The 27,222-nt window shown below is 41.3% G+C and overlaps 1 protein-coding gene and 1 pseudogene across 7 annotated transcripts in view; both read left to right on the top strand.

The window, feature by feature from the left end:
• The window catches only part of LOC100196459 (adaptor-related protein complex 3, sigma 1 subunit), a 56,484-nt gene extending 42,330 nt beyond the window's left edge, over positions 1–14,154 (top strand). For 3 of the 7 annotated variants that reach the window (XM_045702923.1, XM_045702922.1, XM_014160057.2), the window contains exons 2-8: positions 2,519–2,610; positions 3,775–3,886; positions 4,032–4,103; positions 4,743–4,850; positions 6,246–6,313; positions 13,181–13,194; positions 13,574–14,154. In XM_045702923.1, the coding sequence (XP_045558879.1) occupies positions 2,609–2,610; positions 3,775–3,886; positions 4,032–4,103; positions 4,743–4,850; positions 6,246–6,313; positions 13,181–13,194; positions 13,574–13,710 (513 nt within the window). In that variant the 5' untranslated portion in view covers positions 2,519–2,608 and the 3' untranslated portion in view covers positions 13,711–14,154. 7 annotated transcript variants of the gene reach the window in all.
• Positions 14,155–17,257: 3,103 nt separating this feature from the next.
• On the top strand, positions 17,258–26,775 carry LOC123729326 (COMM domain-containing protein 10-like; annotated as a pseudogene).
• The last annotated feature ends 447 nt before the right edge of the window (positions 26,776–27,222 follow it).

Genomic DNA, 27,222 nt, shown 5'->3' with positions numbered 1-27,222 from the left:
TGCCACAAGTTGCTAGAGCGCAATGAGCCAAGGAATGCCCCCGGCCAAAGCCTTTGACTGCTGTGCTACTTGAGAGGCTCATTTCTGGATTTTTAGTGCGTTGTTTTCTCGTTATTCAACCCGCCCGCCACCTACTTGCCCTTCGGTGCCATTTAAGATGAGGGAGGATGATACTTTTATTTGAGCATGAACTTATTTCTATTACAGCATATTAGATGACTGTCATTCATGTTCTATTCACCCAGCTCAATGTAATGTTAATAGATTTAGGCTACTATATGATACTCAAATTTCCCTATACTCAACATGAGGTTGCTACAACCTAGCCTACGAATGAACGTTTACAACATAGGTGGAGAGTTTAACATTTAAAAAAAATAATATTGTAATCAAGGTGACAGATGGTGACACATTTAATATCTCCCTGCACACTCTTGCCTGCATCTAGCTGATCTAGGGCGTAATCATTACTCCAAAAGTTGCAAACGAAAGTTTCTATTAGACAAATTTGGGTATGTATATTCCTGTTTTTCGTTCTGTTTGCTTCAGTTTAATAAACGTTTTCAACAGAATCGGTGGAATGAATACACCCCTTATCACCCGCAAACACAGTTCGCTTTCATAGCAGCCACATACTAACAGCATGATCACTATACTCATTGTAATTCTGTCCCGCATCTACGCGCTCTCCTCATCTCACTTTTTCCCTTTGCTTGTGGACTTCAGTGCACAACACATCAGCTGTCTGTAACCAGGAGATTTTTTTTTGCCAAACCTTCATATCATAACCGCTACACACAAACTACATCGTTGTCACCATATCTAACGTCGTAGTAGATATAGCTAATAGAAGTAACGCATTAGTAAACTCTCCACAATCAAGCACTTTAGCAGTTACACCAGCGGGCCCCAGTGGCAATACATTTAATTAAACCAAAAGATTACCTTGACTTGGAAGAATTCCAGGGTTGGATAGCCATAGCGTCTCTCTTTGCTTGAGCTGGGTGTTTTGAGTAGCAAGCTAGCTAGGTCAAAGTAAAATATATACGTGTATGTGGACACCCCTTCAGATTAGTGGATTCGGCTATTTCAGCAACACCCATTGCTGAAAGGTGTATAAAGTCGAGCACACAGCCATGCAATCTCCTTAGACAAACATTGGAAGTAGCATGGCCTTACTAAAGAGTTCAGAGCTGCCCCGGTCAACTGTAAGTGCTGTTATTGTGAAGTGGAAACGTCTAAGAGCAACAATGGCTCAGCCATGAAGTGGTAGGTTACACAAGATCACAGAACGGGACCGCCGAGTGCTGAAGCGTGAAGTGCGTAAAAATCATCTGTCCTCGGGTGCAGCACTCACTACCGAGTTCCATACTGCATCTGGAAGCAACGTCAGCACAATAACTGTTCGTCGGGAGCTTCATGAAATGGGTTTCCATGGCCGAGCAGCCGCACACAAGCCTAAATCACCGTGCTCAATGCCAAGCATCGGCTGGAGTGGTGTAAAGCTCTCCGCCTTTGGACTCTGGACCAGTGGAAACGCGTTCTCTGGAGTGATGAATCATGCTTCACTATCTGGATGTCTAACGGATGAAGTTGGGTTCGGCGGATGCCAGGAGAACGCTACGTGCCCGAATGCATAGTGCCAACTGTAAAGTTTGGTGGAGGAGGAATAATGGTCTGGGGCTGTTTTTCATTGTTCGGGCTAGGCTCATTAGTTCCAGTGAAGGGAAGTCTTAACGCTGTAGCATACAATGACATTCTAGACAATTCTGTGCTTCCAACTTTGTGGCAACAGTTTGGGGAAGGCCCTTTTTCCTGTTTCAACATGACAATGCCCCCATAGACAAAGCGAGGTCCATACAGAAATGGTTTGTCGAGATCGTGTGGAAGAACTTGACTGGCTTCTGAGCCCTGACCTCCACCTCTTCGAACACCTTTGAGATGAATTGGAATGCTGACTGCGAGCAAAGCCTAATCGCCCAGCATTAGTGCCCAACCTCACTAATGCTCTTGTGGCTGAATGGAAGCAAGTCCCTGCAGCAATGTTCCAACATCTAGTGAAATGCCTTCCCAGAAGAGTGGAGGCTGTTTATAATAGCAAAGGGGGGGACCAACTCCATATTATTGCCCATGATTTTTGGAATGAGATGTTTCATGAGCAGGTGTCCTCATACTGTTGGTTATGTAGTGTTGGTTATGTAGTGTTGGTTATGTAGTGTATCTTAACTTTTTTTAATACATTTTTTTTCTTGGGCTTAGTCAGTAAAGCTCATTGAGGGTTGTACATTGAGGGAAGTTACTGCTTTCAATTTCACAAAAAATGCATGGTTATGTGACCATTTGGATGTACTGCTACTTTTCCAGGTTATTCGTGTGAAATATGGTAGTCTCAGCCATCAGTAAATTATCAGAACAAAAGAATGGATAGTTTTAAACAAATGTTCTGCAGACCTATACCAAAAGCTTTACATTTTTGTTTTCTCATCCACACTGACTGTTTGTCCTTTATGTTCCACAGAGTGAAGACACAGAACAACAAATCATCAGAGAAACATTTCATCTGGTATCCAAAAGGGATGAGAACGTGTGCAATTTCCTAGAAGGTGGAATGTAAGATTTCTTTTAAGACGTCATAAACTGTCCACAAGTACTGAAAACAATAACCCCCACATATTGGACCCTATTGATATAGAAGGCTTTGTCTTAACATTTCCTGCTCATGTAACAATGAAATGCATCACCTTTTCAATGTCATGTACAACTGATACAAACCAACGATTTGATCTTATGATGTGGGCTGCTCAACAAAACGCTCCACGAGTTCAATCAGCTTTTCATGATGCAACATCCCCATGACGCATTGCACTGCATGGGAGAGCTAAGGGACAGAGGGAGAGTGGTATCAGATGGTGGCCAGCTTGGGGGGGAGAGAAATTGGATCATCATGAATAGTTAAATATTTAATTATTCATGAAGCAGGCTATTGCATTATGGAACCTCCTCTCACACAACAGAATAATACAATTGGGGTGTGATCATTGGTGCACACCGTAGCAAAATGTTTTGCATCGAGAATGAGCCTTTCTTATTGGACAAGTTCAGTTTAGTCTCCCTCTGTTTTGGCCTGTTTGCTTTTTTTTTTTTTGGTTCTTAGTAAATAGATCCCTGGTATATGATTGTTGCTACTGTTTAGGCTCATCAGCAAGTATGATGTTGCTCAAGCAGATCCAGGTCATGTTTTTACCAGGCCTTACAAAGATTGTTCAAGGCTTCTGTACTTGCGCTAGACACGTGACCCTTTTACTTGTTCATCATACCAGCATGCTTGGCTGTGTTTCACATCATGGAATGAGTGTTGAGTAATTAACATGACACTGGGCTATCCCATGCATTGATTGGTGCCGCGTGAGTGTGTGCCCCTTGTCGTGTGGACTGTTGTTCCGATGTAGAGGTGAAGTACTAGGAGACAGTGCTGCTGATGTGTCAGTTTGTAGCGTAAGCACACAGGACAGATGTCTTGTTGCATTGATCTCTGTTAACCAACCTTGGCTCACTTCCACATGCATGCCAGTCTTCACAGATCCCAGGCAAACGCACACCAACTGGGGTTTATTTACTAGACTCCAAACTCATGCATACGGGCTGGACAGGACCTACCTGAATTTGCCCAATTAGAAACACTTTTTCATTCAAGGTTTTGTTATGGTTTGCACTAATGAGTACACCCCTGTTCAGAGTATTGATTGTCCCTTCATTTTGTTTTTGTGTCGTTAGGTTGATCGGTGGGTCAGAGAACAAGCTCATCTACAGACACTATGCTACGCTCTACTTCGTATTCTGCGTCGATTCCTCGGAGAGTGAGCTTGGCATCCTTGACCTTATCCAGGTAATGTTTCCAAAGTCTTAGGGGAATTGTATTTAAAAAATATATATATTGTTCAACTACGACCATTTGGTACCACAATTTTAGATAGTTTTCGGTGGATGGTAAATTATTACACTGTTCAGTGAGTGTGATCGTCTCTCCACAGGTGTTTGTGGAAACTCTGGACAAATGCTTTGAGAATGTTTGCGAACTTGACTTAATTTTCCACGTGGACAAGGTAGAGGAATTATTTTATCAACTATATCCTATTATTTCATCCTTCATTTTTATATTTACTATACCAAGGATGTAAGTCAACCTTGCCCCAAACAGCGGCATTAAATGCTCACAATGAATGTCTGACTTCCCATAGAAACTCACTGTGTTATAGTGTCATTTGTTTACTAATAAGGCTGTCTGAATTCATCTCCCGTCAAATCAAAGTTGGTCGTGTACACAGTTTAGCAGATGTTATAGCGGGTGCAGCGAAATGCATGTATGCAGCAAAATCCTTGTAGAAACAGGGTGGTTGTGTCTATCAGCGTCATCTTAATGATATCCCTGTGACAATGCTTCGGCCCTGCTGGCTTTTGTCACAAGAAAATCTATTGTGAATGTCTAGCCAAGTCTGTGGCAGCGAAGCATGATATTACAGTACTTTCTGCACAGGTTGCAACATTTCACACACAGATGCCATTGATATTAATGTGTACAGAGGACCGAGTTTGTGTGAACCTTTTTTCTACAGCAGGTTCCAAGTATATGAAAGGCACAGAAAATAATCTCCCCTAAAACATCTCTTTTGGGTGAAAGCAGTAGGATGTTTTCTCAGTCTGAGAAGAGCCTATAAATAGAACATTTTGGACTGAACCTGTAGGTACACAATATACTGGCAGAGATGGTGATGGGAGGAATGGTGCTGGAGACCAACATGAATGAGATCATCACACAGGTGGACGCCCAAAACAAAATGGAGAAATCGGAGGTAAGAGTAGTAGTAATTCGTTCTGATTTCTCATACTCCAGGTATGTGTAGGCATGTGTGTATGCTGGAACCTGCATGCCCCTCCAGTGCCCTTGTGATGCTCCTGACTCTGAGTGTTTGTGCTCTCTGGCCCTCCGCTACTGCACTGCTGAACCACACAGAATTACATTTATCTTCCTTCCTACCCCTAAGTTATAATCATCATTACAGATACCGATTGTCTCTTCTCTGGAATCTAAATTTACACACTGTCCAATGCATCTGCGGAATCTTGATCCTCAACAATCACACACTCATGAGATGCATTGCTCATCCCACTCTACAGACTGGACATCTCGTGTTGACGTATTTGCTTAAATGGGGAGATGTTGGTAGTGTTTCTATGGCTGTTGAATGGTTAGTTGTGGTCAGAGAGCGATGTTGAATTAACAACATTCGATGTTCAAGTCTAGATATTAAGGCCTAGACATTTTTGTTCTCAGATCTCTTTGAATACAATTTCTAAATGTCATCATTCATGAAAACCCGATTGTTACAGCCAGAGAATTTTATGGAATCATTGCCATTTAACAATGGCAGAACAATGCCATTATGACTGACTAGGTGTATTCTGATCCATCTAAATACAAGACCCTGTGTATTTTTTAATTGACACACACAAAATATTCCAGTTAAATAAATGGATATGAAGCCAAATATTTGAATGCCCCAAATGTTTATCAGTTCTTTTGAGGAGTTATTTTAGGTTTTGTTTGCTTACTGCACAATGTAAGGTTACATGGTGTGACTCAAAAGTCCTACGGATGTGTAAGTTGCTGTTAACTTATCTTTATATCAAATTGGTGCTGCACCATTGGCTAACATTTACAGATATTACCTCACTGTAGCAATGGGGCTGTATCTAACAATGGAAACCATGCTTTGGTAACAACTTTTGTCCGTATTGTGTGGTTGATTTTAAATGGAATCATTATTGTATTGTACGCCAAGTCTTTGACTGCTCAACAAACATCAGATGTGCTCCGTCTTTTCCTTCTTGGACCTACCCTAGACCGCAGTGTTAGTATAGTCATGATCATTCAAACTTCAACGCTAATTCAGAGCCATAAATAATGACGTAAACAAAATAAATTCCTAGTAGTGTGTAAAACTTTTTTTTAAAGTCAATACAAATTGGTGAAGAATGATCGGCTGTATTTAGTTCACTTTCACATGCTCATCAATATGAAACATCAGAAGTGTTGCTATGCCTTTGGAGGTGTTGAGGCCTCTCTCAGTGCAGTCTATGAATGCGGTCTACGATAGGTCTTATCACTTTCTATTTATATAAACTGTAATTTCTTTGATCTGCTTTAACAACATTCCTCATTCCTCTTTTCCCCTGACCCTTTCTAGTTCTTTCCATTCTTCTCTCTTTACAGACATTTATCTTTCAGTCTCCCAGACAGGACAGGTAGACACAGGTACTGCTAAATTTCCAACAAGTACTGTAACTTCCCAAATTTATTTACACTATCCGTAGTTCTCCATAGACTGACCACTTAATAACAAAATGACATCACTAACAGCATACCCTAAAATGTATCAATGGTACTTAAAAGGAGCATTGAAACCACAAATGACTTGGCTATTTCGGAAATTGGTTAACATGTTTCAATTATCATTTGAAACTTCCATGTATTTCATTGCGATGTTTTTAATTAAATGCCCAATGCAGCTGTTTTTATCTCCAATATTAAACCATTTCTGGGTAACATAAGTACCTTACAGTGATTTAAGAAAAATAATATTTTTGTATATATTAAAATGGTCAAAAAATAAATGGGTTCATAGTAAAGAGCAATTTCTCAAGAATTTTGTGGGGAGTGGAAAACCTGAAAAATAACCGTTATTGGCAGAGGTTTGGCGCTTTTTCTTATTGGTCTATCAACTAATTTACCACCTGGTGATTTCACCATGCAGGCCAAACCGCAATTACACTAAAAGGGCATTATCATAATTTTCACCATTTCACAGAATTATTCTAACTTCATAGTGTGGAAAGATACACTACCGGTCAAAGGTTTTAGAACACCTACTCATTCAAGGGTTTTTCTTTATTTGTACTATTTTCTACATTGCAGAATAATAGTGAAGACATAAACTATGAAATGACACATATGGAATCATGTAGTAACCAAAAAAGTGTTAAATAAATCCAAATATATTTGAGGTTCTTCAAAGTAGCCACCCTTTGCCTTGGTGACAGCTTTGCACACTCTTGGCATTCTCTCAACCAGCTTCACCTGGAATGCTTTTCCAACAGTCTTGAAGGAGTTCAACATATGCAGAGCACTTGTTGGCTGTTTTTCCTTCACTCTGTGGTCCGACTCATCCCAAACCCATCAAGTTTGGTTGAGGTCGGGGGATTGTGGAGGCCAGGTCATCTGATGCAGCACTCCATCACTTTCCTTCATGGAAAAATAGCCTTTACATAGCCTGGAGGTGTGTTGGGTCATTGTCCTGTTGAAAAACATGATAGTCCCACTAAGCACAAACCAGATGGGATGGTGTATCACTGCAGAATGCTGTGGTAGCCATGCTGGTTAAATTGAGATGGTCCTGTGATGCAGTATTACAGCAATTCCCCAAATGGATGATGTCATTAGGTAATACAATGGAAATAGTATGTCGCTATACACTTTCCTGTACATTTTAATCAAACATTAGATTGAACATTGTAAAATATGACATACACTGAACCTTGTCACCCCCCATTACCAACAAGTAAGTCCTGTTAACCTTGTCACCCCCGATACAACTAGTAAGTCCTTACCTCAGCGTGTTTCCACTGAGTTGTTACAATTCTAATATATTACAGTGCAATGCATTCGGGAAGTATTCAAACTCCTTTTCACTTTTTGCTACGTTATAGCCTTTTTCTAAAACATCATTTTTTTATATCCTCAATCTACACACAATACCACACAATGATGGGGCAAATACAGGTGTTTTAGAAAATTTAGCAAATGTATTACTTTTTTTTTTTTTTTAAAGTACATTTAACCTGTTAGGGCTAGGGGGCAGTATTTACACGGCCGGATAAAAAACGTACCCGATTTAATCTGGTTATTACTACTGCCCAGAAACTAGAATATGCATATAATTATTGGCTTTGGATAGAAAACACCCTAACGTTTCTAAAACTGTTTGAATGGTGTCTGTGAGTATAACAGAACTCATATGGCAGGCAAAAACCTGAGAAGATTCTGTACAGGAAGTACCCTCTCTGACCATTCCTTGGGCTTCTTGGCTCTGTTTATTGAAAATGTAGGATCTTTGCTGTAACGTGACACTTCCTACGGCTCCCATAGGCTCTCAGAACCCGGGAAAAAGCTGAATGATGTAATTCCAGCCGCTGGCTGAAAAACTTTAGCGCCTTTGGTAAGTGGTCTATCAGAGGACCATCAGACTGAGGCGCGTGCACGGGGCGACCTCATGTTTTTACTTTCTCTCTCTTTGAACTAAAACACAGATTCCCGGTCGGAATATTATCGCTTTTTTACGAGAAAAATGGCATGAAAATTGATTTTAAACAGCGGTTGACATGCTTCGAAGTACGGTAATGGAATATTTAGATTTTTTTTTGTCACGAAACGCGTCGGGCGCGTAACCCTTATTTACCCTTTCGGATAGTGTCTTGAACGCACGAACAAAACGCCGCTATTTGGATATAACTATGGATTATTTTGAACCAAACCAACATTTGTTATTGAAGTAGAAGTCCTGGGAGTGCATTCTGACGAAGAACAGCAAAGGTAATAACATTTTTCTTATAGTAAATCTGACTTTGGTGAGGGCTAAACTTGTTGGGTGTCTAAATAGCTAGCCCTGTGATGCTGGGCTATCTACTTAGAATATTGCAAAATGTGCTTTCACCAAAAAAAGCTATTTTAAAATCGGACATAGCGAGTGCATAGAGGAGTTCTGTATCTATAATTCTTAAAATAATTGTTATGTTTTTTGTGAATAATTTAGTAAATTCACCGGAAGTTTGCGGGGGGTATGCTAGTTCTGAACGTCACATGCTAATGTAAAAAGCTGGTTTTTGATATAAATATGAACTTGATTGAACAAAACATGCATGTATTGTATAACAATGTCCTAAGATTGTCATCTGATGAAGATCATCAAAGGTTAGTGCTGCATTTAGCTGTGATTTGGGTTTATGTGACATTATATGTTAGCTTGAAAAATGGGTGTCTGATTATTTCTGGCTGGGTACTCTGCTGACATAATCTAATGTTTTGCTTTCGTTGTAAAGCCTTTTTGAAATCGGACAGTGTGGTTAGATTAACGAGAGTCTTGTCTTTAAAATGGTGTAAAATAGTCATATGTTTGAGAAATTGAAGTAATAGCATTTCTAAGGTATTTGAATAACGCGCCACGGGATTCCACTGGCTGTTACGTAGGTGGGACGAAATCGTCCCACTGGCCCTAGAGAAGTTAATATTTCAGTTAACCTCTATGGGCTAGTGGGACGCAAGCGTCCCACCCCTGGTACACCCTATCAAAAGCAGGTGAAATATCAAGGGCACCAAATTTGAAAACAATTAAATGTCATAATTCAAATTTCTCAAACATACAACTATCTTACACCCTTTGAAAGATAAACATCTCCTTAATCTAACCACGTTGTCCGATTTCAAAAAGGCTTTACGGCGAAAGCATAAAGTTAGATTATGTTAGGACTGTACATTGAAAATAGCTGTGTGTAATGTTTTGTCAATGCAAAGACAGGCGTCACCAAAAGCAGAAAACCAGCTAAAATTATGCACTAACCTTTGACAATCTTTATCAGATGACACTCCTAGGACATTATGTTAGACAATACATGCATTTTTTGTTCTATCAAGTTCATATTTATATCCAAGAACAGCGTTTTACTATGGCGTTGAGGAAATATTTTCCCTCCAATACCGCCAGTCAATCAGCACAACAAATTAAATAATTACTATTCGAAAACATTGGTAAAATATTATATTGTCATTCAAAGAATTATAGATTAACATCTTGTGAACGCGACCGCATTGCCAGATTTAAAAATAACTTTACTGGGAAATCACACTTTGCAATAATCTGAGTACTGCGCCCAGAAAAATAGGCTTTGCGATACAGACTAGGCGCCATGTTGGAGAGATCAAAAATACAATGTAAATAATCCCTTTGATTATCTCCATCAGAAGGCACTTCCAGGGATCCCAGGTCCATAACAAATGTAGTTTTGTTCGAAAAAGCTAATAATTTATGTCCAAAAAGCTCTGTGTTGTTAGCGCGTCCTGTAGGCTATTCAAAAACATGAACGACGCCCGCCGGACTTGTCTTCATCAGAGGGGGAAAAAAAAATATTTATGTTCGTTCAAACATGTCAAACGTTGTGTAGCATAAATCATTAGGGCCTTTTTCAATCAGAACTTCAATAATATTCAAGGCGGACGATTGTATTCTCTTTTAAAACGTATTGGAACGAGAGTACCCAAACATGCACTCGTGCGCCAGAGTAGTATTGGCCATCCGCTTATGACCAACGTTCCAAGTCTCTTGTTCGGTCAGTTTTCACAGTAGAAGACTCAAACCACTTTGTAAAGACTGGTGACATCTAGTGGATGGCGTAGGAAGTGCTCAATGATTAAGTCCCTGTGTGTTTCAATGGCATAGGCTTAAAAGTAATTCAACACATCAGGTATCCACTTCCTGTCAGAATTTGTCTCAGGGTTTTGACTGCCATATGAGTTATGTTATACTTACAGACACCATTCAAACAGTTTTAGAAAATTCAGAGTGTTTTCTATCCAAATATGTTAATAATATGCATATCCTAGCTTCTGAGTTGGTGTAGGAGGCAGTTAAAAATGGGCACATATTTTTTTTTCAATTCTCAATACTGCCCCCTAGCCCCAACATTAAGTATTCAGACTCTAGTTTGTTGAAGCACTTTTGGCAGTGATTACAGCCTTGTCTTGGCACACCTGTATTTAGGGGGTTTCTCCCATTCTTCTCTGCAGATCTACTCAAGCTCTGTCAAGTTGGATGGGGAGCGTCGTTGCACAGCTATTTTCAGGTCTCTCCATAGATGTTTGATCGGGTTCAAGTCCGGGCTCAAGGACATTCAGAGACTTGTCCCTTCGCCCCAGTCTGAGGTCCTGAGTGCTCTGGAGCAGGTTTTCATCAACAATCTCTCTGTACTTTGCTCTGTCCATCTTTCCCTCGATCCTGACTAGTCTCCCAGTCCCCGCCGCTGAAAGACATCCCCACAGCTTGATGCTGCCACCCCAATGCTTCACCATAGGGATGTTGCCAGGTTTCCTCCACACGTGACGTTTGTCATTCAGGCCAAGAAGTTCAATCTTGGTTTCATCAGACCAGAGGATCTTGTTTCTCATGGTCTGAGAGTCCTTTAGTTGCCTTTTTGCAAACGCCAAGTGGGCTGTCATGTGCCTTTACTGAGGAGTGGGTTCCGTCTGGCCACTCTACCATAAAGCCCTGATTTGTGGAGTGCTGCAGAGATGGTTGTCCTTCTGGAAAGTTCTCCAATCTCCACAGAGGAACTCTGAAGCGACCATCTGGTTCTTGGTCACCTCCCTGATCAGGGCCCTTCTACCCCGATTGCTCAGTTTGGCTGTGTGGCCAGCTTTAGTAAGAGTCTTGGTGGTTACAGACTTCTTGCATTTAAGAATGATGTAGGCCACTTTGTTCTTGGGGACCTTCAATGCTGCAGAAATGTTTTGGTACCCTTCCCCAGATTTGGAGCACTCGGGGAGAAGGAAATTATAATTATTATATATAGCCCAAGGGCACAATGGCCACTAGCCTGCAAAAGGCATGTATATTTTTTAGGGGGCGTTTCGGCCACACACGGGATGCTGCCGGGAAATTTGAGGCATTATCAAATGCTTGTCAAATTGTGAATGAGAGACTGAAGTGTGTACAGCCTGCGCCAAAAACAAAGCAGAGGTCATGCCTTTCAAGCAGCCTTACAATGTATTAAAAATCAAAACATATACCCTAACGTTTGTAGAACTAGTTACCTAACTTTAAATGAAGCATAAAGGGGTACCTATTTCTTTGTTAACCGCTCAACACAGAATAGCCGCATATGCGCACTCCCTCATTGTTTGGAGAAAATATCCTTTCTATTTTATTCAGCTTTGTTCAATTGTATTCTTCATAATATAAAATAATGCCACGGAATTCTAAGCAAACCTTGTCTGCTAAATGAACTAGTGTAGCCCACAGCCATATGGCATAGCCAGATCAGGACCTAACATAAGGACAACTCAGAGTTTGGGATTCTTTTCTTCTGAAATAGACTACATTTTCTTCATATCATGTTTCTTTAGACATGGATTTATTGTTAAGGTGTATGCTATATTACATTGATTGACTAAACTGTAGATGTTCCTAAGGTCTGCATCAGTGGCTTGTAGGCTGTGTGGAAGCCAGGAGATGGTGTGTTTGTGTTAAAGGTCAATTACTGTGAGACCAGCAGTTATTTGCTTGACAATCACCTGCTGACAAAATGTTGTGACCACCACAGCCCTAATATAGACTGGTTGTGTGTACCTTTTCAAATCATGTCCAATCAATTGAATTTACCACAGGTGGACACCCAAGTTGTAGAAACATCTCAAGGATGATCAATGGAAACAGGATGCACCTGAGCTCAATTTCTAGTCTCATAGCAAAGGGTGTGAATACTTATGTAAAGGTATTTCTGTAAAAAAAAAAATATATATATATATCTTAACCTGTTTTTGCTTTGTCATTATGGGGTATTGTGTGTAGATTGGAAAACAAATATTTAATCCATTTTAGAATAAGGCTGTAATGTGGAAAAGGGGAAGGCGTCTGAATACTTTCCGAATGCACTGTATATCCTTGAAAAAGTTCTCAAATTTTTAAATCCACTTTCAGTGAAACAGTCTGTTTATTGTACTTTAGGAATGGCCAGAAAAAGGACTACGAAACTATACTGAATTGTCATAATTGTGTTATATTTCACAGAGAACAATTTTAATCTGAGAACTTTTCACATAAATACAGTATATATAAATATGTAGCAAAATACATCTTAGTGCAATGTGATAATTTCCTTTAGGCCATCTGATATTGCTCTAGTTTGTTCCTCTTTCCTAAGACGCATAAATAAGATATTTCACTTCAGTCATGTTCAAATTTGTTTTTCGGAATTCAATAAAGATTCTATACATATCTATAGCTTCATTTCCTTCTCATATCAAATTCAATTTTTTTCTTTACCCAATTCTCTCCTTGCATTTTATCCTCATCAGTCCTCCAGAATTTGGTGGGTTCACTTTTCAAGCAATGCTGCCTCCGTCTTTTTAAAAGTCAATATTATTGAATATTTCAAGATTTATGAATGTAGCACTATGTTCTCAAAGTTGATTCATAATTGGCTCTGGTTGTGATGTAAATCATAAATGAATTAAATAATGCATGTGCATATGAAGCTAGGCATTTGAATGTACATTTGCACACGTCTGTTAATAGTTGATGCTTTGCATTTTGTCTGTTGGTGACTGTCTCCGTATAGTGCTTTTATATTTAGTACTGTGGAGTTGTGTGTCCCTGTCCATTGTGATTAGGTCTGGTGGTGGGAAAGTTGTAATGTGCAATATGTTTGTAAGCGTTTCTGGTGACTCTTAACTGTGTTTTGTGTGTAGGCTGGTATTGCAGGTGCACCTGCTCGTGCTGTATCTGCCGTAAAGAACATGAACCTTCCCGAAATGCCCAGAAACATCAACATTGGAGACATCAGTATAAAAGTGCCAAACTTACCCTCCTTCAAATAGCGGCATGACCCACTGTGCAGAAGTTGACCAATGTTTACGATGCAATTTGTTTACCAAAATCAAAACAAATATCAACAAAGATCATGAAGGAAGGTACTGTGTGAATTCCTTTGGTGTTAAATCATTCTTTTGTTTCCTTGTTTTAAATGGCTGTCATTGATGTGGCTTGTTTGAGAAAATTAAGTATTTATTTATTACATTCCTCTACCCTCACTGGAGGTGTTCCATTATGTATTGGCTGCTACAGTATTGGAAATCCATACCTTAGTAGTTTGTAAAGCAAACTGAACAGAATATTCTTATATACAATATGATGGAATTGTATTTCTTTGTCTTGTCTGTATACAACATTTTAAATGATCTTGTCTTATCAAATTATTTTCTCTTGATTTTAATCAGTGCATGTAAGTTTTTCTCCTTTTTGCAACTCAATAAAGTATTGAATCATTTTATGCCTATGTGTTTGCAGTGAACCTGGTTTCATACTATACAATTGTGTAATAGTGCCTGATAGGTTTTCTGAAAGAAGAGCAAGTTGGACCGCTGTTGATCCAAGTAGCTTGCATCTTATGGACAGTAAATATCCTATGATTGAGACTTTTTGCAATGCAATTAATAATTGATTCACAATGTACTGTGGTTTACACTTATTAGGTGCAGTTTGGCCATCACGTGTCCCAGTGACAGCACAGCTTATAATGGCACGTGACTGCTTTTCTCTGCTCTTGCGCAACACAATTAGTAAAAATGTACTTTCTTTCATAGCCGGTTCTATGAAAACAAGTAATAGGACCATAGATGACAATGTCCTATTCAGTTGATTTCGTATTTGTTGTATAATAAAGTGATTCAATGAAGTGTGCAATACGCTGGTCGCGAATGCAGCAATTCACAATGGTCAGCAGGGTTGTCATGTCTGGTTTTCCTAATAAATGGGCCTACTTTGAAAATGAAGTCGTGTGTGAAAATGTGTTGGTTGCAGGATTTTGGGCAATTTCTTTTTTTCACTGTGGCTGCCAAGGCATTTCTCTTTATAACACTATTTCACTGTGCCATGATGACTGTCAGGAAGCGAGGCAGGCTGTTGCTGAGAGAGAGAAGTCATGAGTTCCTTTGCAAAAAAATATAATTATTGTTGGAATAATGTAGAAAAACTTGGATTTTTTTTCCACAAGGACTTATACAGGACCTATACCCTCTACATCAAAATTCCATACCTAAACCTTGATTTTGGACAAAATGACCTGAATAGATTCTGACTACCAAGGACTATCAGAAAGACTCTAACAAACCAAAACCTGGAAATACCATCCAACACACAACTGAGTAATGTTCAGTCTGAACCTACTTCTGAAAAAGTAAAAGACAATCTCTAGGTAATTTCGTTTATTTAAAGCCTAGTAAATAAGGCTACCAAGCTGCTAGGACGGAACAGACCTGGCTGCAACTTAAATTAGCACTGAAGTGAGATATGAAAACTCTTGAGCCTAACCAAATGCAGAGGTCTTTGAATCCCCCCTGCGCTATGGCTTAACCCTGTGCAGATGTCATCACAGTATATTAAATATACTGCACGGAATAATTACAAAAATAAACTTAAGGACAATCCAGAAACACTATTTGCTGACTGCTACAAAGAGGAGAACGTAAGAAACTTAATTTTCCACACAAACCATCCCCTGGCATGGACAGTGCTAGAGGAGCACACTACCCTTATGTCAAGAGAGAGGGTATTGGCCCAGGGTGGAAACTCAAAATACTAGACATTGAGGAAATTGAAACAAGTCTGGGACATTAATGGTGCAGGGCATCCTCAAGCAGTTCCAGCTGGACTTATACGGGATCAGAGAGCGAGCACAGCAGGAAAAGCTCTCTCTGTGATGACTCCCCCATCCTGAGTGAGTCTGATCACCTCCTCAAACTGTCCTGCAGACGAGGATAGTCGTCAGCTGGACTGCACTTCTCCATCATTGAACAATTCACAGAGCTGGAGCGACATGGTGGAGCTCAGAGAGCTAGACCACACAATCCAGACAGAACAGACCCCACAAAACAGACCAGCACAACAGCCCCCACAACAAGACCCGGAGGGCTGAAGGTAGAGATGGACACCTGTCTGAGACAGCTGGCTGCATTCCGGAATGAGGTGAGAGAGGAACACATGGCACAGGTAAATGCAGTGAAGGAGGAGGGAGAGTAACACATGGCACAGGTAAATGCAGTGGAGGAGGAGGGAGTGGCACAGCTAACAGCATTAATAGGGATAGCCCCCTTTTTTTTAATTTTTGCCTAAAATGACATACCCAAATCTAACTCCCTGTAGCTCAGGCACTGAAGCAAGGATACGCATATTCTTGGTACCATTTGAAAGGAAACACTTTGAAGTTTGTGGAAATGTGGGAGAATATAACACAATAGATCTGGTGGAAGAAAAACAAAGATAAAAACAACAGTTTTCTTTTCTTTCTACCACCATCTTTGAAATGCAACAGAAAGGTCCCAAATCTAGCCATCAGTCTGGTTGTAATTCCAATGGTGTCCACAAGATGGCAGCAGTGTATGTGCGAAGTTTCAGACGGATAACTTAAATGTAAATGTAATCTCTGGGACCTTTTGGATGATAAATCAGAGCAAGAGTTCAGAATGTAAGTACACATTTCACCTTCAGAGGTGAATTTATCAAACCTATCGTGGGGAAAAAAGTGTTTTGTTGTTTGGAGCTCTCCTCAAACATTAGCATGGCATTTTTTTCCACAGTAATAGCTACTGTAAATTGGACTGGGCAGTTATATTAACAAGAATTTAAGCTTTCAGCCAATATAAGACACTTGTATGTACCGACATTTGTTGTTTCTTTAAAATCTGCGATCGTGACACAAGGCGCTGCGTGATTGACACCTGTCCCGTTGACGGGACGCCTATCCCTAAGAAGGAGAAGGTGAGAAAGCTGAGGTGTGACAGAGAGCAGGACACTCCCACAGAGAAGCCAGCAGAACAGCCCAACTCAGACCTGGACCACTACCTCAAAACCACAATGGGACAGACAACACAGGACCCACCATCCCAACAGACCCCACCACCCTCCTAACAGTCCCCCTGATAGCCCTCCTGACAACCCCCACACACCCACTGTGGACACACAAAAGCCAGAAATTATGCTCCTCATTGACTCAAATGGCAAAAATATTCAAACGAGAGAACTTTCCCAAATAAAAAGTGGCTAAACTCTGGTGCTCAAACACTAGGCATGCCCTGGAGCGGTTGTCAGAGGACAGACTAGGGTCCCCCAGCCACATGATAATTCACACACGCACAAACGACCTGAGGGCCCAGCAAGAAAAGGGAGGCCACAGCACTCAAGGGAGTGATTGAAAAAGCTTCTTCCACTTTCTCCAACGCGCAAATGGTTATCTCCACCCTGCTACCACGAAAACACTGTGCCTCAAAACCTGATGTCTACTTGGCTCACCACTCCACCATTGACTAGGAACAGCTTTTACGACCAGGTCCACCTCTACAAGGCAGCAATCCCAACTTTTGCCAGGACCCTGAAGGATGTCAAACCTCAACCGCAGCCCCAGCACCTCACACAGGAGCAACGGACACCCTGCCCAGACCAGTGAGACACCCTCTCAGTCCTTCAAGACCCCCTCCCGAAGGACCTGCACCGAGAGAACCCACGCCAAGAGGACCTACACCCAGACCACAGCTTCACCAGCCACACCCCAACCAGCTGAGACCACCCCAAACAAACCCTGGCCACACATTATAGGCCCCCCAGATCAGACCTATGCCACATCTGCCCCCCGCCCCTGCAGCAAAGACCTCAACATGATAGCCGCACATGTGCCCAGGCCGTGAGCAGAGTAACAGGCCCAAGCCTCATACTGTGACCTAAGAGGTATGTATCAGATGCTCAACATGCTCTGCTTACACCTACTGTAATGGTCCGGGCCTAAACCACAGGAAAACAACACTAGACACTATGGAACACAAAGCTTTTACTATCTCATCCTGGAATATACAAGGTCTGAGATCATCTGCCTTTGGCCTAAAGAACAGGAACCCAGACTTCATCAAAGAGTTTGGAAATACAGACATTGTCATCCTACAAGAAACATGGTATAGAGGAGACTGACCCACTGGTTGCCCTCTAGGTTACAGAGATCTGGTAGTCCCATCCACCAAACTACCAGGTGTGAAACAGGGAAGAGACTCAGGGCTATGCTAATTTGGTATAGAGCAGACCTAACCCACTCTATTAAATTAGTCAAAACAGGAACATTTTACATCTGGCTAGAAATTAATAAGGAAATTATCTCAACAGCGAAAAATGTCCTTGTGTTCGACCTATATCCCCCCAATAGAATCCCCATACTTTAATGAAGACCGCTTCTCCATCCTAGAGGGGAGATCAACCATTTCCAGGGCCAGGGACATGGATAGTACTAGTCTGTGGCGTCCTAAATGCCAGAACTGGACAAGAACCTGACACTGTCAGCACACAGGGGGACAAACATCTACCTGGAAGTGACAGTATTCCTTCCCAAAGAGTATTCCTTCCCAATACTTATGTATAGTTATGCACATGTGCAAAAGGGATTTATTTTCAATTATAAACCTGGTTTGAGCCCTGAATGTTGATTGGCTGAAAGCTGTGGTATATCAGACCATATACCATTGGTATGCCAAAAAAACAGTTTATGATGGCAATAAGGCACCCTAGGGGTTTTTGGTATATGTATCCAGTCACTCCGCATTGCGTCAAGGCCCCCTTGTAGTTTATTGCTTAACCATAGCAGTCAAACGAGTTAAATCGACATCCACTGATGGACAATGATCTGTTGAGTTTGATGATGGCGAATTATATTTAATCTTGCGACATTCAAATTTCTTTATTACGTCATGTCATAGCTCGCAATAATTATTCTCTCTGCTACTGCACGGCAAACTGTACCGGAGCGCCAAGTCTAGGTCCAAATGGCTCCTTAACAGCTTCTACCCCCAAGCCATAAGACTGCTGAACAAATAATGAAATGGACACCTGGCTATTTGCATTGACCCCCCCCCGCTGCTGCTAGTAGGTGTTTATTATCTATGCATAATCAATTTACCCCTACCTACATGTACAAATGACCTCAACTAACCTGTACCCCCGCACATTGACTCGGTACTGGTACTACCTGTACATGGTACCATGTAAAGGTAGTAACTTTTTATAATTTTTGTTTTTTTACTTTATTTAGTAAATATTTTCTTAACTCTATTTTCTTAATTAACTGCAATGTTGGTTAAGGGCTTGTAAGTAAGCATTTCACGGTAAGGTCTACAGCTGTTGTATTCCGCGCATGTGACATATAGATTTGATATTCCTTCTAAATTGGCTCAATAATGTTATGGAAAAAAGGTTTATTATATAAATATGGCAACTCCTCTTGCTGTGAAAACAAATGTGGGCTAGTTTTCAGGCCTTTTGGGCGGGTTTTAAGTGGTCATTGTGATAGAAATGTTAGCTTGACCTGTCAACCCTGATGGTCAGTGCTATCCGAGATCCTTGGGACGTCCCTACTGTAAATCCTAATCCGAACTCCTACCCTAACCATAGCCCTTATTTAAACCTAACCTTAAACATTACCTTAAAGGGGAATGGAAAACTGAGATGTTTCTACGTTAAATGCACATGTTCAATATTAGTGGATGGAATACATCTCTTTCCTTCGCTTTACTTGGCGAACCAGGTGGCGAATCGCATCTCTGCATGTCTGGCAGACATATCAGTGTGGATGACGGATCACCACCTCAAGCTGAACCTCGGCAAGACGGAGCTGCTCTTCCTCCCGGGGAAGGACTGCCCGTTCCATGATCTCGCCATCACGGTTGACAACTCCCTTGTGTCCTCCTCCCAGAGTGCTAAGAGCCTTGGCGTGACCCTCGACAACACCCTGTCGTTCTCCACCAACATCAAGGCGGTGACCCGATCCTGTAGGTTCATGCTCTACAACATTCGCAGAGTACGACCCTGCCTCACACAGGAAGCGGCGCAGGTCCTAATCCAGGCACTTGTCATCTCCCGTCTGGATTATTGCAACTCGCTGTTGGCTGGGCTCCCTGCCTGTGCCATTAAACCCCTACAACTCATCCAGAACGCCGCAGCCCGTCTGGTGTTCAACCTTCCCAAGTTCTCTCACGTCACCCCGCTCCTCCGCTCTCTCCACTGGCTTCCAGTCGAAGCTCGCATCCGCTACAAGACCATTGTGCTTGCCTACGGAGCTGTGAGGGGAACGGCACCTCCGTACCTTCAGGCTCTGATCAGGCCCTACACCCAAACAAGGGCACTCCGTTCATCCACCTCTGGCCTGCTCGCCTCCCTACCTCTGAGGAAGCACAGTTCCCGCTCAGCCCAGTCAAAACTGTTCGCTGCTCTGGCACCCCAATGGTGGAACAAGCTCCCTCACGACGCCAGGACAGCGGAGTCAATCACCACCTTCCGGAGACACCTGAAACCCCACCTCTTTAAGGAATACCTGGGATAGGATAAAGTAATCCTTCTAACCCCCCCCCCTTAAAGATTTAGATGCACTATTGTAAAGTGGTTGTTCCACTGGATATTATAAGGTGAATGCACCAATTTGTAAGTCGCTCTGGATAAGAGCGTCTGCTAAATGACTTAAATGTTAAATGTAAATGTACTTCCTAAAGTGTTTCCATGCCTCTTTAACCATTTTTAATTTGAACTTCAATGGGGTAGGGATGTCCCAAGGAGTCCGGATAGCACCGACCGTATCACAACAAGAAGAGAAAAGAGGAAGAGGGCTGTGTGTTGCAGTGACAGATTTCAGCTTTGAAACGAATCATTCATTTGTTAAACAAACAGAAGACAGTGATGGCTGCCATCATCAAAGAAACAAAGGTAGGCAGCTAGTTCACGCTTTTTCTACATGGTAACATGACTGATTGATGTTTGATCAGAAACGTCTAGCTAGCCCTGTTAGCCCAGCTGTCTAAGAGATACATATTGTAGCTAAAGAGAAGTGCAAAAATGTAATCTTGCTAGTGAATCTTTACAAAATTGCACGAGGGTATATAGCAATATTTACAAGAGAAATATAGTCATGTCCATCTGTTCAGAGAGCAGTTTCATTCATCTATGTTAGCTAGTTTAGTGTGCACAAGCTGACATGTTTATTAAATCCACAGCATAAATGAAGCGGTCACTCCCATCAACACAATTGACCAAAATAGATTATCCAGACTTCTTTCACGAATTCTGCAGAAACTTCACCTGAAGCTAGCTGTCTCCACATATGGTGTAGAATTGCCGTAACTTGTTTCTGGTTGGTCACAAACCCATACCACAGGGATAGGCAACTTTGATGCGGGTGGGGCCACAAAAAATCTGAACTCATGAGGGGCCGCAGTTGCGCTGGAGTCTGCGTACCCACATCCACCCCCAAGTTTGCTACAATTCTACACATTTTGCCAAGGAGGTGAAGAGGAACATTTTCTGTTTTACAGCTAATTTCCTGCAATTCTACACATTTTGCTGGAGGGTGGAGAGAAATGTTTGCCGTTTTTAATATGATATCTGAATGGGACTGACTAACAAAATGTGTGGGGGCCCCCTGGCTGGTAATTCGACCATGATTACTACAAGTTTAGATAGCTGGCTTCTAGACTAATATACCAATCTAAAAAATGTTTTGCTGACATGGGCAAATTGAGCGACTATCAGTGACTGAAATAAGAGAAAATCTGCTGATGCACAACCAGATGCTGAAATTGCACCTTGTGTATCGTACTGTTTTAACTCGCAACATTAAGTTGAGACCCCGACTGAGTTCCTCGCCTGCCTGCTGCTAACTCTAGCAGGCTTGTTGCTCTCGAGAACCCAAGGCATTAACAAGGCATTCTGTCTTATCACAAGGGTTCTCAGTTATAAGCACCAATTACCGGTGGGACCATGTAAACTACAATCCCAACTCTCTGTTTTAATGTTCAGAAACGTCAATAACCATTGCTGGCGATATGTTTTTCGAAACCCAGTTACGCTTACACACAGGTGTTTGAGCACACTAGATAGCTAATTAGCACTGGTGATCGCCTCTTATCTTCCGTAAAGTGCTAAAACATGGAGATTTGGCTGTGGGAACACTAACCCTAACCCTATAAAACGTGTAGTAATTTTAAACATTTGTTTTTTGAAAATTATTTCTCGCTGATATGAAGATACAGTTGAAGTCAGAAGTTTACATACTCTTAGGTTGGAGTCATTAAAACTCGTTTTTCAACCACTCCACACATTTCTTGTTAACAAACTATAGTTTTGGCAAGTCGGTTATGACATCTACTTTGTGCATGACACAAGTCATTTTTCTAACAATTGTTTACAGACAGATTATTTAACTTATAATTCACTGTATCACAATTCCAGTGGTCAGAAGTTTACATACAGTAAGTTGACTGTGCCTTTAAACAGCTTGGAAAATTCCAGAAAATGATGTCATGGCTTTAGAAGCTTCTGATAGGCTAATTGACAGTTTGGCAGCTGGGGTGAAAGAGGAGCGATTACAATAGAGGAAACCAAGTCTAGATTTAACCTTAGCCTGCAGCTTTGATATGTGCTGAGGGAAGGACAGTGAACCGCCCAGCCATACTCCCAAGCACTTGTATGGGCTAGCAGTCTTGTAACTGTAGGTGCATGTCGAAAGCCAAACTCTTCATTGAGACAATGCTGAAACATCAATCCATTCATTGCCATAGAAATGCACCTGGGTAAAAGGTGAGCCACTTTCGTGGTGCCGGTTAGCCCGAGTTGAACTCCGAGTTGACCAAAGTTACCTCTCTAACTCCTCAAATCACGTATGTAGTAAACGGCTTTAGACTCGCACCCAGGCTAGACAAACTGCATCATGCATGATAAGCCTCATATGGGTTGTGGGCAATTCTACGGTAACGGAATTACATTTTGACTCAGTTTCTTTCACTTTAAAATGTATGCCAAACAAAAACCATTGACTAAAATGAATTTAGTGGAAGAACTGTGCAGATGCAAACTTTGGTAATGTAATTGCAGTAACATTTCCCATAGGTTTTTATGCGACCACTTTTTCCAAAAACTCGATTAAATATCTGTTCCTAATTAAGATTCACAGATGTCTGCAGTAAGAATGGGGTGGCAGCTATAACATGGCACCGTGAGTTAAATTTTTTTTGAATTTGGTTATTGAATTACAGTAAGTGAATTGGATTTACACCCTGTAACGGAAGTACAGTAACAGAATTACATCATGGGTACCTGATCTGTACTACACAGAAATGCATAATTATGGATATGAATCTCCTCATGTTTCACAAGTTTGGACCTCACAGCTCAGCAGAGCACAGTAGAGTACAGTGCAGTACAATACAGCAGGGTAGAGTTCAGTGCAGTAGAGGTTAGTAAAGTAGACTATAGTTTAGTACAGTAGAGTACATTACAATATACTGTACACTACTCTACTGTACTATACTCTACTTTTCTTTACTGTGCTCTACTCACTACTGTATTGTACTGTACTCTACTGTGCTCTACTCATTGTACTGTACTGTACAAATCCAAACTTGTGAAACATACTGTACCTCTATGATAGCTTCAGATTTGGTCCAGGCCGGTCCATCTGCAGGACGTTAACATCAAGGTCAGGGTGGACTGACCAAATTTCAACTACTTTTCAATGTCCATGGATGTCCGGTATGGGTCCGTGCTCAGTGGGTGAGGATGCTGGTTGCAGTAAATAAGTAAGTAAGACCTGGGAGAGGTGACATTAACTGGAGAGTGAGAAAGGGAGGTAGAGAGGGAGGGGTTGTCCAGAGATTTGACCACCAGACAACAGAAAGAGAAAAAAAGCAGTTATCAGCTGAACATAACAGTATGCCAGGGGAAGGGAGGACAGTAGCAGGTGACCCAACTATGGTTTGTGACTATTATTTCCCATTTTAGTTACTGATTTGTTGGTAATTCCATTACCAATTTGGTAATGGAATTACGAGTTTAATCACTTAATAATTCATAAACAAATTTCAGTAAAATCACTAACTAATTAGTCGGTCTACCATTACTTATTACTTCTGTGAACTTGCATTATCCTCCCTCCTCATGAGGGAGAGAAATTTGAAAATATCTTAAAGATATGTGGGTTTAAGGTAACGAGTTACAAGGCACAAGGCAATATTTCTTAAACGTACAAAAGGTAAACAATTTCTCCAAAAGTCTTGATATTAGTTGGTAGGGATCTTTATGTCAACATGATTGTGTTTTGATGCGTTTCTGATACCTTTTAAGACTTTTTCTTTTTCAAAAATATTGACTCTTAGCTTTCATTTGACACCAAATTTGATATGCTCCTATGAACTTTCGATGGAAATGCTCTTGTCTAGAATGGTGCATTCTAGTTATCATCCATTTTTCTAGTGCCATCAAACATCAGGCTCTGTAATAATTTTACTTCAGCTTACTTTAATCATTATTTGCCCAGTGCACGTTTTTAAAGAAGTTTCTAGTTAGTCGTTTCCTTCAGGAAGAGCGCATGTTCAGTGAGGAGGAAGAACAGAAACTGCAGAGTGCTCTGTCATTGGACAAGCAGGCCCTCTGCCTGGTTCTTCATTCTTGAACAGGTAGGTGGGCCTCGATGTCCGCCTCAACTGTAGCTGGAACAAAGAATCTTTAATTCATTGTTGCTCCGTTAACCTACCTTTCCACTCCAGCCTTTAGTGTACTGTTTCCCAGTCTGAAGCTGAGGGAGAATTTCTAGTTGTCACATGCAGAGCAATTCAAAGAATTATGTATAAACTGTGCACAAGTATCCAAAGTATGCACACTGCAACTTTATTATGACGCTATTGGTGATAATGGTTTTTACAATGTAAAAGAAGTCATGCCTAAAGAGAGGTAACAATATGTTTTGAGAAGCATCATTGGGATAAGTGTGTTTTATCAGCGGCAGCTGCCAGCCAAACTGACTTTCATCAATTAAATTGACCACAAATTCTGCAGAAACTTTACCTTAAGGTAGGTATCTCCATTGTGCAATATGAAGTGAGGTATCATGTGTAGAATTGGCAAAACAACAATGTATTGGTATGGCCACGTAAAACGAAGTAAAGCTTAGGTTAATGCTCAGTACAATACAATACGTGTTTTGCAGAACAATACTGTCAAGTGACTACTATCATGCATGAGATAAGATGCAGATAAGATGCAGAACATGCTTTGAGCTAGACTAGGTACCAGTCTGTTCAGCTATTATTCCACTCCTTGCCACCAGGTGTGGTACCCAGGCTATTATTTAGCTAAGGCCAAGAAAAAAAGTACCTTGAGTCCTATGCAGATCCTCTCTCTATCCCTCTGCAGGCTGTTTATCATAATGTTAAGCCAGCCTCCCTGAAGCAGCAGTTTGAGAACATCCATCTCTCCCCAGGGAAGGTGGAGGCCTTCTGCCAGGCCTGGACCACTGCCGGCCCAGATGTCGTGGAGAAGGTCTGGCAGAGAATTTTCACCCCCAAAATGGTGAGGAAAACTTCCCGAGTCTCCTACAAAAAAAATTGCAAGGGCGGTGCAATAAGTATGCTCCTGCAATGATGATAAAGCCTAAATTATAACTTCAAAATGTCCAAAACGCATGAATGCAACAAGCTACGCAAAATGGCAATCCTGCATAGTTGCATCGAGTTGCAAATTATGTCTCCATACACATTTGGGTATTTTTGCGACCCAAGAAGGCAGAACAGGCATTTTGCGTACATAATTGCATTCTTGGGTTGTGTACTTACATATGTGAGGTATACATTTCTGGTGGCCTTGCAATGAAAGCAGCCAACGTTTGCACTTTTTTGTGACATTAAACCAGTCCAGTTGAGCTGGATCCCCGATCAACACTGGCATGCATAGGAAACTGCCAGATCCAACTGATCATTTGAACATAAAGGATGATAAAAAAATCCCTGTGTAGGTTAAAGGAAAAATGTGCAGTTGCTACATCCATTTTGTGACTTATAAATTATGCATATGTACCCATTGATTCTTGAAGAATATAACTTAAAAATGCCTCATGAGCTTAGTTCAACTGTGGTACCCCCCATCAGAATCAAAAATATAAGCTTGTTTTCTCCAATATTTGTAAAGAAAGGTAATGTAAACAAACACTGTATAGCCTCAAAACATTGTTAAAACTATCATTTTGGTATCATGGATTGTCAGTCCCTAGCTCTATCTATGAATTTGAGATTGGTTGCATTTCTCCATCCCTCAGCTCTTTAGTGAAACAGTGGCGAGGGGAACACTTTGTTATTGTTTCAACTGCTGATTGCCGCTTTAAAACCATAGAATAGAGACTCAAAAGCAGCCATAGCCTGTGATGTTGTCATGATAACCTCAGCGACAGCAGTCTTTGGGGGTGTCCCAAATGGCACCCTATTACCTATATAGTGCAATACCTATCGGCCAGGGTCAAAAGTAGGGAATAGGGTGCCATTTGGGACATAGCGTTGTCCCCCATGGGAGGCTGGGGCTGGTGTCATCACACCTGGTGCTGTGACGACCTGGGACCACACAGAGATAACTCCTGGTTTATAATCCCACTCTGCATCATACAACTGTTAGCGCTCTCCCTCCTCTCAGTACACTTATTATATGCCACTGTTAATGCAGACTGGACGGTCCATTTAAAAATCAGCCACTTAGCGGTCCTTTTAGGCCTCTGCTCTAAATGTGCTGTCTTGTGCCATCCAACTAATCACAATTGTTTCTCAAGATGGTTTCTTAATATAGTTTCTTACGTTTCTTTTGATTTTTTGTTTAAGATGGCAATGCAATGACAATGAATTACCTGATGTTATTCATATAGTTTGTATCCATTTGTTTGGTGTTTGTTTATTTGTTTAATTGTTTATTGTCACGTCTGTGTGGTTGATAGCTGGAGCATGCCGGATGGCAGCATAACATTCAGATGGCCCAGTCCACTCAAGCCACGTTGAAGGATCCAGATGCAGTGCTGGAGCTCGGTGTCAGAAATTAGGATTCTGAGGTAAATACTTGACACTGTCACACACTGTCACACACTGTCACACACACACACACACACACACACACACACACACACACACACACACACACACACACACACACACACACACACACACACACACACACACACACACACACACACACACACACACACACACACACACACACACACACACACACACACACACACACACACACACACACACACACATACTGTCCTTTGTTACCTGCTCAAAACAGAGGGGCTGTTTACTTAGCATTACTCAGGGGATCCATCCAGGCTTCCAAATGGATGCTAATTCTGCATTTGTCCCTGTTGACACTGAAGTAGACCTGAAACCAGAGAGCAGGTAGCTTGTTAACGATGGCCTCGAGGGCCAGTTTTCCTTTTGGTCTTACGGGAGTCTGTATCTGTACAGTATCAGCAGGCCGTACATGTCCATCTAAATGGACAGCATCT

Source organism: Salmo salar, chromosome ssa20 (assembly GCF_905237065.1).
Source record: "Salmo salar chromosome ssa20, Ssal_v3.1, whole genome shotgun sequence".
In the NCBI taxonomy this organism is placed as follows: domain Eukaryota; kingdom Metazoa; phylum Chordata; class Actinopteri; order Salmoniformes; family Salmonidae; genus Salmo; species Salmo salar.
The sequence above is the reverse complement of the archived record's forward strand: the minus strand, read 5'-3'. Positions and strand labels throughout refer to the sequence as shown.